This window comes from Agelaius tricolor, unplaced genomic scaffold, assembly GCF_023055355.1.
Source record: "Agelaius tricolor isolate 1412-34295 unplaced genomic scaffold, bAgeTri1.0.p SCAF_136, whole genome shotgun sequence".
Classification (NCBI taxonomy): domain Eukaryota; kingdom Metazoa; phylum Chordata; class Aves; order Passeriformes; family Icteridae; genus Agelaius; species Agelaius tricolor.
In genome coordinates, this window is record NW_027269396.1 from 1 (window position 1) to 13,410 (window position 13,410).

General features: G+C 56.7%; 2 protein-coding genes and 1 long non-coding RNA gene across 6 annotated transcripts; all 3 read right to left on the bottom strand.

The window, feature by feature from the left end:
• Positions 1 to 51: 51 nt before the first annotated feature.
• On the bottom strand, positions 52 to 1,182 carry LOC139586736 (protein shisa-7-like). The gene has a single exon (XM_071420334.1). The coding sequence runs from the start codon at positions 653 to 655 to the stop codon at positions 200 to 202; it is 456 nt and encodes a 151-aa protein (XP_071276435.1). The 5' UTR covers positions 656 to 1,182; the 3' UTR covers positions 52 to 199.
• Positions 1,183 to 3,365: 2,183 nt separating this feature from the next.
• Positions 3,366 to 5,214, bottom strand: LOC139586738 (uncharacterized). Of its 4 annotated transcripts, none has more exons than XR_011677944.1 (5): positions 4,787 to 5,214; positions 4,709 to 4,745; positions 4,495 to 4,639; positions 3,515 to 4,420; positions 3,366 to 3,458 (listed from the first exon to the last, which is right to left on the bottom strand). It is a non-coding gene; the product is annotated as an uncharacterized lncRNA (long non-coding RNA). The 4 variants fall into 4 exon arrangements; XR_011677945.1 differs by having other exon boundaries at positions 3,515 to 4,433; positions 4,534 to 4,639; positions 4,675 to 4,745; XR_011677943.1 differs by having other exon boundaries at positions 3,515 to 4,639.
• Positions 5,215 to 6,469: 1,255 nt separating this feature from the next.
• On the bottom strand, positions 6,470 to 13,385 carry ISOC2 (isochorismatase domain containing 2). Its single transcript, XM_071420335.1, is given in 8 exon segments — positions 6,470 to 7,362; positions 8,953 to 9,027; positions 9,029 to 9,062; positions 9,449 to 9,457; positions 9,805 to 9,875; positions 10,722 to 10,928; positions 12,216 to 12,427; positions 12,604 to 13,385. Coding segments are annotated over 7 exon segments (588 nt in total). The 5' UTR covers positions 12,348 to 12,427; positions 12,604 to 13,385; the 3' UTR covers positions 6,470 to 7,302.
• Positions 13,386 to 13,410: the final 25 nt, after the last annotated feature.

Here is a 13,410-nt window from a genome sequence, read left to right on the forward strand (position 1 = left end):
AATGTCCCCCAATGTCCCCAATGTCCCCCAATGTCCCCCAATAACCCCCAATGTCCCCCATATCCCCAATGTCCCCAATGTCCCCTCACCTGGATCTGTCCCCTCCCGGCTCTCGGTGCCCCCCTGCTCGGTTCCCCCTGCCCCAGCCCGCCCTGGCGCCCTGTCCCTATCCGGGTCCCCAATGTCCCCTCAGGTCCCCTCACCTGGATCTGTCCCCGCCCGGCTCTCGGTGCCCCCCTGCTCGGTTCCCCCTGCCCCAGGCCGCCCTGGCGCCCACGGCCACGGCCAGCGCCACGCTCAGGACCCCCGCACACCACGTAGGGGACGCCGCCCGCGCCCCCCGCCGCCAGCGCCGCCACCCCGCGGGGGTCTCCGGGCCGGGGCCGGCCCGGGGCGGGCGCGGAGGGCGCGGGCGGCGCGGTGCGGGCCCAGGGCGGGCTGCGGGCGTTGTGCAGCGCCGCTGCTCCAGGCGGCGGCCGCGGTGCTCGCAGCAGAAGCGGAGGCTGCAGGTGCCGCAGCAGAAGCGGAACGCGCCCGTCGAGCAGTTGAAGGCCGCGTCGTAGTGGCCCATGACGTCATAGTAGCCGTGGCACAGCTCCGGGGAGTCCGGGGGATCCCCCCCGCCCGGGGGGGCGGGGGGCGGCTCTGACGTCATGGGCGGCGGGGGAATCCCGGGGAAACCCCCCCCCCGCGGCCCCGCCCCCCCCCGAGTGGCGGAGGTGGCTGCGGCGGGGGGGGGAGGGGAGGGGGGAGGGGGGGGAGGGCGGGGAGGGGGGGGGAGGGGGGAGGGGGAGGAGCGAGGAGGGGGAGGGGAGGGGGCGAGGGAGGAGGAGGAGGGTGAGGAGGAGGAGGGGGGGGAGGGGAGGGGGGGGCATGGCGGGGGGCGGGGACCCCAATTAGGGGAGGGGGAGCGTAATTAACGTAATTAACGTAATTAGGGGATGATTAGGGGAAGGGGGACCCCAATTAGGGGAGGGGGAGCGTAATTAACGCAATGAGGGGAGGGGATAATTAGGGGGGTAATTAGGGGAGGGGGGGACCCCAATTAGGGGAGGGGGGGAGCGTAATTAACGCAATGAGGGGAGGGGATAATTAGGGGGGTAATTAGGGGAGGGGGGACCCCAATTAGGGGAGGGGGGAGCGTAATTAACGTAATTAGGGGAGGGGGGAATTGGGGGCAATTAGGGGAGGGGGGAACGTAATTAACGTAATTAGGGGAGGGGGAATTGGGGGGGTAATTAGGGGGAGGGGGGAACCCAATTAGGGGGGATAATTAGGGGATAATTAGGGGAAAGGGGACCCCAATTAGACGGCAATAATTAGGGGAGGGGACTCCAATGGGGGGGTTAATTAGGGGATAATTCGGGGAGGGAGGATCCCAATTAGGGGAGGGGGAAGGTAATTAGGGGAGGGGGGAATTGGGAATGGGACCCTAATTAGGGAGGATAATTAGGGGAGGGGAGACCCCAATTGGGGACGTTAATTAGGGGATAATTAGGGGAGGGGTAACCCCAATTAGGGGGAGATAATTAGGGAATAATTAGGGTAGGGGAAGACCCCAATTAGGGGGGATAATTAGGGGAGGGGAGACCCCAATTGGGGACGTTAATTAGGGGATAATTAGGGGAGGGGGTGACCCCAATTAGGGGGGATAATTAGGGGATAATTAGGGGAGGGGGATCCCAATTGGCGACGTTAATTAGGGGATAATTAGGGCAGTATAATTAGGGGAGGGGGATCCCAATTGGGGACGTTAATTAGGGGATAATTAGGGGAGGGGGGGGGACCCCAATTACGGGGAGGATAATTAGGGGAGGACGTTAATTAGGGGATAATTAGCGGAGTTTAATTGGGGCGGGGGTCCCGGCTGGGGGCGGGGTCTCGGGGGCTCCGTCGCTCCTGCGGGGAGGGGGGGGGAGGGGCTGATGGGGGCGGGGCCTCCCCCGGTTCCCGCCCCTCCCCCTCCCCGTCTCCAAGGCAGCATCGCCCGTTGCCATGGAAACCGCGCCCGGCAACCGCGCCCCTCCCCCACCCCCTCCCGGAGCCGCCGCCGCCGCCCCTCCCCCACCCCCGAAACGGCGAAATTCACCCAAAAACGGCGAAATTCACCCAAAACCGCCGAAATTAACCCGAAACAGCGAAATTAACCCAAAACAGCGAAATTACCCCAAAACCGCCGAAATTACCCCATCAAAAACCACCAAAAATAACCCAAACCCACCAAAATCAACCCAAAAACAACCCAGACCCACCAAAATCAGCACAAAACCATCAAAAATAACCAAACCCAACAAAATCAACCAAAAACCACTGAAATCAACCCAAACCAGCAAAAATAACCCAAAACCAGCAAAAATAACCCAAAACGCACCGAAATCAACCCAAAACCACGAAAAATAACCCAAAATCACTAAAATCAACACAAAACCACCAAAATCAACCAAACCAACCCAAAACCCACCAAAAATAACCCAAAACACACCGAAATCACCCAAAACCACGAAAAATAACCCAAAACCACTGAAATCAACCCAAAACCACCGAAATCAACCCAAAACCACCAAAATCAACCCAAAACAACCCCAAAACCAGCAAAAATAACCCAAAACCAACGAAATCAACCCAAAACCACGAAAAATAACCCAAACCAACCCAAAACCACCAAAATCAACCCAAAACAACCCAAAGCCATCAAAATCAACCCAAAACCACCGAAATCCACCCAAAACAACCCAAAACCAGCGAAATCAACCCAAACCGCACCAAAACCAACCCCAGACCACGAGAAACGACCCAAAGCCGCCCAAAACGCGCCCAAATGACCCAAAATCCGCCCAAAATGACCCAAAATCCGCCCAAACCGACCCAAAATCCGCCCAAAATGACCCAAAATCCGCCCAAACCAACCCAAAATCCGCCCAAACCGACCCAAAATCCGCCCCAAACCGACCCAAAATCCGCCCAAACCGACCCAAATCCCAGCCCAGGCCAAACCGACCCCCAAACCCACCAAAAGTGACCCAAAAACGGGGTCACCCCCCCAGTGTCACCCCCGGTGTCCCTGTCACACCCAGTGCCATTGTCACACTCAGTGCCATGCACAGTGCCATGGTCACACTCCCAGTGTCACACTCTCATTGTCACCCCTGGTGTCCCTGTCACACACCCAGGGTCACACTCAGTGTCCCTGTCACACTCAGTGCCACTGTCACATTCCCAGTGTCACACTCAGTGTCACACTCAGGGTCCCTGTCACACTCCTGTCCCTGTCATACACTCATTGTCACACTCAGTGCCACACCAGTGTCACTGTCACACTCCCAGTGTCACACACAGTGTCACGCTCATTGTCACACTCATGCCATCAGTGTCACACTCCTGTCCCTGTCACACTCCCACTGTCACACACTCAGTGTCACCCCCAGGCCTCGGTGTCACCCCCGGTTGTCCCTGTCACACTCAGGGTCACTGTCACACACTCATTGTCACACTCAAGTGTCACACTCAGTGCCACACCAGTGTCACTGTCACACTCCATTGTCACACACTCAGTGTCACACTCAGTGCCATTGTCACACTCCCAGTGTCACACACCCATTGTCACACACAGTGTCACGTTCATTGTCACACTCAGTGTCCCTGTCACACTCCCATTGTCACACACTCAGTGTCACCCCCAGGCCTCGGTGTCACCCCCGGTGTCCCTGTCACACTCCCAGTGTCACACACAGGGTCCCTGTCACACCCAGTGCCACTGTCACACTCCCATTGTCACACACTCAGTGTCACACTCAGTATCACGCTCATTGTCACACTCCTGTCCCTGTCACACACCCAGTGTCACACTCAGTGCCATTGTCACACGCTCATTGTCACACCCAGTGTCCTTGTCACAGTCCTGTCCCTGTCACACTCAGTGCCACTGTCACACTCCCATTGGTCCACACACTCAGTGTCACACTCAGTGCCAGTGTCACACTCCTGTCCCTGTCACACACCCCAGTGTCACACTCAGTGTCACACCAGTGTCACTGTCACACTCCCAGTGCCACTCTCCTTGTCACACTCCCATTGTCACACCCAGGCCTTGGTGTCACCCCTGGTATCCCTGTCACACTCAGTGCCATTGTCACACACCCAGTGTCACCCCCGGTGTCCCTGTCACACCCAGGGTCACTGTCACACACTCATTGTCACACTCATGCCATCAGTGTCACACTCCTGTCCCTGTCACACTCAGTGCCACTGTCACACTCCCATTGTCACACTCAGTGTCACCCCCAGGCCTCGGTGTCACCCCCGGTGTCCCTGTCACACTCAGCGCCACTGCCACACACTCAGTGTCACACTGCCATTGTCACACTCATTGTCACACTCCCAGGCCTGCTGTCACACTCCCGGTGTCACACTCATTGTCACACTCCGGCACCACTCTCTTTGTCACACTCATTGTCACACTCCCTGTCACACTCATTGTCACAGTCATTGTCACACTCCCCAGTGCCACTCTCAGTGTCACACTCACAGTGCCACTCCCATTGTCACACGCTCATTGTCACCACCACACTGCGGGTGCCACACTCATTGTCACACTCCTGGGGTCACACCCATTGTCACACTGCCGGTGTCACTGCCCACACTCCCAACGTCACACGCTCATTGTCACCACCACACTCCCGGTGTCACACTCCCAGGCCTGCTGCCACACTCCCATTGTCACACTCATTGTCACACTCCCGGTGCCACTCTCTTTGTCACACTCCCGGTTGTCACACCCCATTGTCACATTTCCCGGTGTCACACTGCCATTGTCACACTGCCATTGTCACGCTGCCGTTGTCACACGCTCAGCCTCAGTGCCACTCTCCCAGGCCCGCTGTCACATGCCCGGTGTCACACTCATTGTCACACTCGGTGTCACACTCCCGGTGTCACACTCCCGGCACGGCTGCCACACTCACGGTGCCACCCTCATTGTCACACTGCTGGTGCCATCCTCATTGTCACACCCTCCCTGTCACACTGCTGGTGACACCATCACTGTCACACTCACAGTGCCACCCTCATTGTCACACTCACTGTCACACTCTCGCCATTGCTGCTGCCACGCTCCTGTCCCTGTCACACACTCACTGTCACACTCCTGATGTCACCCTCACTGTCACCCCCCCCACTGTCACTGCCACCCTCCCTGTCCCCCTGTCCCCCTGTCCCCCTGTCCCCCTGTCCCTGTCCCCCTGTCCCTCTGTCCCCTCTGTCCCCCTGTCCCCCTGTCCCCCTGTCCCTCTGTCCCTCTGTCCCCTGTCCCTCTGTCCCCTGTCCCTCTGTCCCCTGTCCCTCTGTCCCCCTGTCCCCCTGTCCCTCTGTCCCCCTGTCCCCTGTCCCTCTGTCCCTCTGTCCCCCTGTCCCTCTGTCCCCCTGTCCCTCTGTCCCCCTGTCCCCTGTCCCCCTGTCCCCTTGTGTCCCCCTGTCCCTCTGTCCCCCTGTCCCTCTGTCCCTCTGTCCCTCTGTCCCTCTGTCCCTCTGTCCCCTGTCCCTCTGTCCCTCTGTCCCCCTGTCCCTGTCCCTCTGTCCCTCTGTCCCTCTGTCCCTCTGTCCCCTGTCCCTCTGTCCCCCTGTCCCTCTGTCCCTCTGTCCCTCTGTCCCTGTCCCCCTGTCCCTCTGTCCCTCTGTCCCTCTGTCCCTCTGTCCCCCTGTCCCCCTGTCCCTCTGTCCCCCTGTCTGTCCCCCTGTCCCTCTGTCCCCTGTCCCTCTGTCCCCCTGTCTGTCCCCCTGTCCCCCTGTCCCCCTGTCCCACGTCCCCCTGTCCCCTGTCCCATCTGTCCCATCCCCGTTCCCATGGCAACCGCCCCTCCCCCCACGCCGCCGCTGTCACTCACCGGGCACGAACGGGGGGTGGGGGAGGGGCCCGGGGGGGTCCGGGGGGGACTCGGGGGGTCCGGGGGGGGGGAGGGGGCTCGGGGAATTTGGGGGGAATTTGGGGGGGTCCTGGGGGGTTTTTTGGGGGAATTTTGGGGGGATCTGGGGCGGATTTTGGGGGGTCCCGGGGAGGTTCCGGGGGTGGCGGGGATTGTGGGGGGGTCCCCCGGGGGGGTTTTGGGGGATTTTGGGGGGTTTTGGGGGGTTTCGGGGGGGGTTTCGGGGGTCGCGGTGCCGGCGCGAAGCCCCCGCAGGACGGAGCGGCCGGGGGGGGGGGGCGAGGGGCGGGCGCTGATTGGCTGAGAGCGGCCAATGGGGGCGTGGGGGGCGTGGCCAGCGCCCACTCCCACGGGGGGGTTCATTAAGAAAAGGGGGAAGGGGCGGGGCCGCGGTGTCAATCAAAGGGAGAGGTGGGGGCGTGGCCGCGGGGAGGCGGCTGTCGATCGTGGGAAGGGGCGGGGCGGGCGCAGCCCGAGGGGCGGGGCTAAAGCGGTCAGACCCCGCCCACTTTGGGGACCCCACCCCAAAAAATAAAATCCAAAAACTCCGATGGGGGAGGGGCGGCGTTTATTGACCCCATTTTGGGGCGATTTGGGGGAATTTGGGGGCTCAGACCCGCCCCAAACTGAGGAGGATTTGGGGGTTAAATTTTGGGGGGATTTTGGGGGAATTTCGGGGATTTTGGGGGCTCAGACCCGCCCTAAACTGGGGATGATTTTTGGGTTAATTCTGAGGAATTTTGGGGCCGTTTTGGGGGGTTTTGAGGAGATTTTGGGAGGATTTGGACAACTCGGAGCCTCCCCAGGCCGGGCCGGATTTTGGGTTCATTTTTGGGGTGAATTTGGGGGGATTTTAGGGGAATTTTCAGGGGATTTGGGGGCTCAGACCCTCCTCAGGCTGAGGAGGATTTTTGGGCCATTTTTGGGGAATTTTGGGTTCATTTTTGGGTTGATTTTGGGGGATTTTGGGGCATTTTGGGGGCTCATGCACGCCCCAGGCTGGGGATGATTTTTGGGTCATTTTTGGGGTGATTTTGGGGCATTTTGGGGGATTTTTGGGGATTTTGGGGGCTCATCCACGCCCCAGGCCGGGCAGGATTTTGGGTCCGTTTTTGGGTTGATTTTGGGGGATTTTGGGGCATTTTGGGGGCTCAGACCCGCCCCAGGCCGGGCAGGATTTTGGGTCTGTTTTTGGGGTGATTTTTGGGGATTTTGGGTCCATTTTTGGGGTGATTTTTGGGGATTTTGGTCCGTTTTTGGGGTGATTTTGGGGGATTTTGGGTCCGTTTTTGGGGTGATTTTTGGGATTTTGGGTCCGTTTTTGGGGTGATTTTTGGGGATTTTGGGTCCGTTTTTGGGGTGATTTTTGGGGATTTTGGGGCTCTCAGGGCCCCCCCAGGATCAGCCCCGTGTCCGGCGGGGGCTCCTTGATCAGCGGCAGGATCTGCAGGGGCAATTAGCGCTAATTAGGGGTAATTAGGGATAATTAACCCTCGTTACCCCCTCCAGACAGCATCTGATTAACCCTAACGAGCTAATTAACACTCGTTAACCCTTCAGCCAGAGTTTAATTAACCTAATGAGCTAATTAACCCTCGTTAACCCTCCAGCCAGAGTCTCATTAACCCTAATGAGCTAATTAACACTCGTTAACCCTCATTAACCCTCCAGCAAGGGTCTAATTAACTCTAGTTAATTAATTAATCTAATTAAATCTAGCTAATTAACCCTCGTTACTCCTCCAGACACAGTCTAATTAACCCTAATGAGCTAATTAACCCTCGTTAACCCTCCAGACAGGGTCTAATTAACCATAACGCAATAATTAACCCTCATTAACCCTCCAGACAAAATCCAATTAACCCTAACAAGCTAATTAACACTCATTAAATCCTCATTAACCCTTCAGCAAAAGTTTAATTAACTTTAATGAGCTAATTAACCCTCATTAACCTTTCAGCCAGAGGCTAATTAACCCTAATGAGCTAATTCACACTCATTAACCCTCCAGCAAGGGTCTAATTAACTCTACTTAATTAATTAATCTAATTAGCTCTAGCTAATTAACCCTCGTTACTCCTCCAGACACAGTCTAATTAACTGTAACGAGCTAATTAACCCTCATTAACCCTCCAGCAAGGGACTAATTAACCCTAACGAGCTAATTAATCCTCATTATCCTTTAAGACAGGGTCTAATTAACCCTAACGAGCTAATTAAACCCTTACGCCTCAATGACTCTTCAGCCAGTGTCTAATTAGCCTCATTAAACCCTCATTAATGCTCCAGCAAGAGTCTAATTAACCCTAACGAGCTAATTAACCCTCGTTACCTCTTCAGCCAGGATCTAATTAACTCTAATGAGCTAATTAACCCTCGTTAAACCCTCATTAACCTTCCAGCAAGAGTCCAATTAATGCTAATGAGCTAATTAACCCTCGTTAACCCTTCAGCCAGCATCTAATTAACCCTAATGAGTTAATTAACCCTCGTTACATCTTCAGCCAGAGTCCAATTACCCTAACGAGATAATTAACACCCCTTAATCAACCCCTAACCCTAACCCTAACCCAGGTCTTAATTAACTGTAATTAACTAACCTCTAATCAGCCCTAATTAACGCATTAATCAGCCCCTAATTGACTGTAATTAACCAGCCTCTAATCAGCTCTAATTAACTCATTAACCAGGCCCTAATTAACTGTAATTAACCAGCCTCTAATCAGCCCTAATTACCTGAATAACCACCCCCTAATTAATAAACTCTAATTATTATCTAATTAACCCATTAACCAAGGTCTAATTAAGGCGTTTGTGGGCGGAGTTTCACACCCAGCTGGGCGTGGCCTGACAGGGGCGAGGCCGGGTGGGCGTGGCCTCGTCCGGCTGCAGGTGGGCGGGGCCAGCAGGTGAGGGTGGGGGCGTGGCCAGAGCGGGTTGGGCATGGCCGGGGTGGACGTGGGCGTGACCAGAGCGGGATGGGCGTGTCCCGGGGGAGGTGGGCGTGGCCCGGGGGGGTGGGCGTGTCCCTCACCTGCCGGAACTGGGGGTGGGCGGCGTCGCGCAGCAGCAGCAGCAGGAGGCTCTCGCAGGTGCTCAGGTGAGCGCCGCGCCTCGCGCATGCGGGACAGGGCCAGGGCCCCGCTCCACCTGGCTGGGACCACGCCACAAATACACCTGAGACCACGCCCACAACACACCTGAGACCCCCGCCCCCAGGGCCCGCTCCACCTGGCTGGGACCACGCCCACAACACACCTGAGACCACGCCCACAGATACACCTGAGACCCACCCAAACCCCGCCCCCAGGGCCCGCTCCACCTGGCTGGGACCACGCCCCCAAAATAACACCTGAGACCCCGCCCCCAAATACACCTCAGACCACGCCCCCAGGGCCCGCTCCCACCTGGCTGGGACCACGCCCACAAAATAACACCTGAGACCACGCCCACAACACACCTGAGACCCCGCCCCCAAATACACCTGAGACCCCCCAAACCCCGCCCCAAACTCCGCCCCCAGGGCCCGCTCCACCTGGCTGGGACCACACGCCCACAACACACCTGAGACCCCGCCCCCAAATACACCTGGGACCCCTCCCCAAAATCCCCCCCAAACTCCCCCAGCCCCCATAGGCCCAAAATCCCCAGATTTGGCCCAAAAATCACCAGAATGGTCCCAAAATCCCCAGAATTGGCCCCAAAAACCGCTCCAGATCTCTGGGGGTCCCAAAGGCCTCAAAATCCCGGGAATTGGCCCCAAAATCATCAGGAATTGGCCCCAAACCCCCAAAACCGCGGGATTTTGCCCCAAACCCCTTGAAAGCCCCAAACCCGCGGGATTTGGCCCCAAAAAGCCCCAAACCCGCGGGATTTTGCCCCAAACCTGCGCGAGGAGACGGCGTCGGCCACCACGTGCACGTCCAGGCCCCGCTCCAGCAGGTCCAGCGCCGTTTGCTGCGGGGGGGGCGCCCACGTTTTGGGGTGAATTTCGGGGGTTTTGGGGCATCCCCGGGGATCCCCCCAAAATTCCGGAGGTTCAAAGGTTGGGGGGGCCTGAAATTCCCCCCAGGGAGCCCCAAAAACCCTCCCCGAAATCTGCCCAAATTTGGGTTTTCTGCCCCAAAAAAACTCCCATTTAGGGCCCTCCAAATTCACCGATTTTGGGGTTCCCTCCCCAAAACTCCCCGATTTTGGGGGTTTTTCCCCAGAACTCATTCTAGGACCCCCCCAAACTCCCCAATTTTGGGGTTTCCTTCCCCAAATCCCCCCAGGGACCCCAAAACTCCCCAATTTCGGGGTTTTCTCCCCAGAACCCATTCTAGGACCCCCCAAACTCCCCCAGACTCCCCAGTTTTGGATTTCCCTCCCCAAACCCCCATCTAGGACCCCCCAAACTCCCGGTTTCGAGGTTTTCCTCCCCCAAACCTCCCCCAGACTCCCCAATTTTGGGTTTTTCTCCCCAAACTGCCCCCAAACTCCCCGAGTTCAGGGTTTTCTCCCCAAAACCCCCATATAGGACCCCAAAACTCCCCGATTTCGGGGTTTTCTCCCCAAACCTGCCCCAACTCCCCGATTTCGGGGTTTTCTCCCCCAAACCACCCCCAAACTCCCCCAATTTCAGGGTTTTTGTGCCCCTCACCAGCACGCAGGCGTGCGCCTCGATGCCGCAGAGCAGCGCGTGCTGCAGGACCCCCCAAACCCTCCCCAAACTCCCCAATTTCGGGGTTTTCTCCCCCAAACCGCCCCCAAACTCCCCAATTTCGGGGTTTTTCTCCCCAAAATGCCCCTCTGGTCCCTCACCAGCACGCAGGCGTGCGCCTCGATGCCGCAGAGCAGCACGTGCCGCAGGCCGGGGTCCCCCAGGAGGGGCTCGGCCGCCCCGGCCATGCTGAAGGCGGTTTTGGGGACCCGCGGCAGCCCCTGGGCCCCCAGCTCCGGCACCGTGGGGCCCAGCACGTCCGGGCGCTGCTCCGTGACCAAGGCGGGGACCCCCAGGATGCGGCAGCCCTGGACAACACGGGTAGGGGGGTCAGTGGTTGTTTTGGGGATTTTTTGGGGATTTTTTTGTGATTTTTGGGGGATTTTTAGGCGATTTTTTTGTGATTTTTTTGGGTTTTTTTGTGATTTTTTCAGGATTTTTGGGCCGATTTTTTGGTGATTTTTTGGGGGGTTTTTCTGATTTTTTGGGGGATTTTTGGGGTTTTTTTTTGTGATTTTTTTGCTGATTTTTGGGAGGGGTTTGTAATTTTTTTGGTGATTTTTTGGGGGTTTTTTGTGATTTTTTTGGGGGTTTCAGTGATTTTTTGGGGGATTTTTGGGCGATTTTTTGTTATTTTTTTTGATTTTTTTTGGTGATTTTTTGCTGATTTTTGGGGGATTTTTGGGCGATTTTTTGGTGATTTTTCAAGGGGGTTTGTGATTTTTTTGGTGATATTTTAGGGGTTTTTTGTGGTTTTTTGGGGATTTTTTGGCCAATTTTTTGCTGACTTTTTGGGGGGTTCCTGTGATTTTTTGGTGATTTTTTTGGGGTTTTTTTGTGATTTTTTTGGTGATTTTTTGGGAGGGGGTTGGGTGATTTTTTGATGATTTTTGAGGGCATTTTGCGTGATTTTTGAGGGATTTTTTGCATGATTTTTTTTTGGTGATTTTTGCCTGATTTTTGTCTGGTTTATTGTGTATTTTTGAGGAATTTTTGGTGTGATTTTTGTGGGGTTTTTGGTGTGATTTTTTGCATTATTTTTGTGTGATTTTTGGGTGAATTTTTGGGTGAATTTTGGGCGATTTTTGAGGGGGTTTCGGGTGATTTTTGAGGGGGTTTTGGAGAGATTTTTTTGGGTGATTTTTGGGGGTATTTTGGGGATGTTTTTGGGTTATTTTGAGGGTGGTTTTGGGGGTTTTTCTGGGCTATTTTTGGGGTATTATTTTGGTATTTTGGGGGTATTCTGGGGGTGCTTCTGAGGTGTTTTTGGGGGTATTTTGGGAGTATTTTTTTGGTATTTTGGGGCGTTTTAGAGTGTTTTGGGGTTGTTTTTGAGGTGTTTTTAGGGTGTTTTTTTGGGGATGTTTTTAGGGTGTTTTTGAGGTATTTTTGTGATATTTTGAGGGTGGTTTTGGGGGTATTTTAAGGGTGGTTTTGGGGGTATTCTGGGGGTGTTTCTGGTGATATTTTGGGGGTAGTTTTGGGGTGTTTTCGGGGGTATTTTGGGGTGGTTTTGGGGGTATTTCGGGGATGTTTCTGGGGGTGATTTTGGGGTTGTTTTTGGGTGTTTCGGGGCTGTTTTGGCGTCCCCCCACCTGCAGCAGGCGCGCGGCCACGGCCACGATCTGCGGGAAGGCGGCGACGGAGCCGCGGAACCGCTCCTGGAGATCGCACAGGAACAGAACCGAGGAGCCCGGGCGGGGCCAGCCCAGGCGGGCGGCGGCCATGGCCACACCTGCGGGCAGGTGAGCACACCTGGGCACACCTGGGCACACCTGGACACACCTGGGGACACACCTGGGCACACCTGGGCCACACCTGGGGAGGTCACGGCAAGGTCACCGGGGGGGGGTCACGTGACACCCGCACGCTCCGGGCACACCTGGGGGGTTACCTGGGCGCTGTCACGTGATCCCGGCTCCCCCTCCACGTGACCCAAACCCCCCCTTTGCCCCTCCCCCCCCACCCCCTCCCCGCACCCACCTGCGGCCGCTCCGCGCGCGCTCCACGCGACACCCGCGTCACGTGACCGCCTGAGGGCAGCCACGCCCCGCCCCTTTCCCGCAGCCGCAGCCAATCAGCGCCTCCCGCGGGACACCCCCGGAGGCCAATCGGAAGCGGCGGCGCCTGGAGGTCACGCCTACTTCCCCGCCGCCTCCGATCTCAGCCAATCGGGAGGCGCCGCTGAGCTCCCGGCCAATCAGAGGCTGAGGGGGGCGGTGCTTGGCGTGAGGGGGAGCCGGGACCGACCCCAAAAATCTCGGAAATTGCCCCAAAATCCGCCCGAAACGTGCCCCCAAACCCCACAAATCCGCCCGAAATCCCACAAAAACGCCCCAAATCACTCCAAATCAAACGTTTCACCCCAAAATCTGCGTTACCGGAAGGGCCCGGCCGTTACCGGCCCCGGAACCCCCAAAATCTCCGTTATCTGCCTCAAATCTCCGTTATTCCCCCCAAAATCTCCGTTATTGACCCCAAATCTCCGTTATTCACCCCAAAAATCTCCATTTTCACCCCAAAATCTCCGTTACCGAAAGGGCCCGGCCGTTACCGGCCCCGGAACCCCCAAAATCTCCGTTATCTGCCTCAAATCTCCGTTACCGGCGGTTCCCCGACCGTTACCGACCCCAGAACGCCCAAAAACCGCCCCTAAAACCCCTCTGGACCCCCAAAATCTCTGATATTCACCTGAAAAATCTCAATTTTCACCATAAAATCTCCGATATTGGCCGTTACTGACACCAAGCCCCCAACAAAACCCCCTCAGGACCCAAAACTCCCCCAGGA

What these genes read in the sequence shown, in the direction of transcription:
- LOC139586736 (XM_071420334.1), bottom strand. Translation starts at nt 655, where the DNA reads ATGACGTCAGAGCCGCCCCCCGCCCCCCCGGGCGGGGGGGATCCCCCG.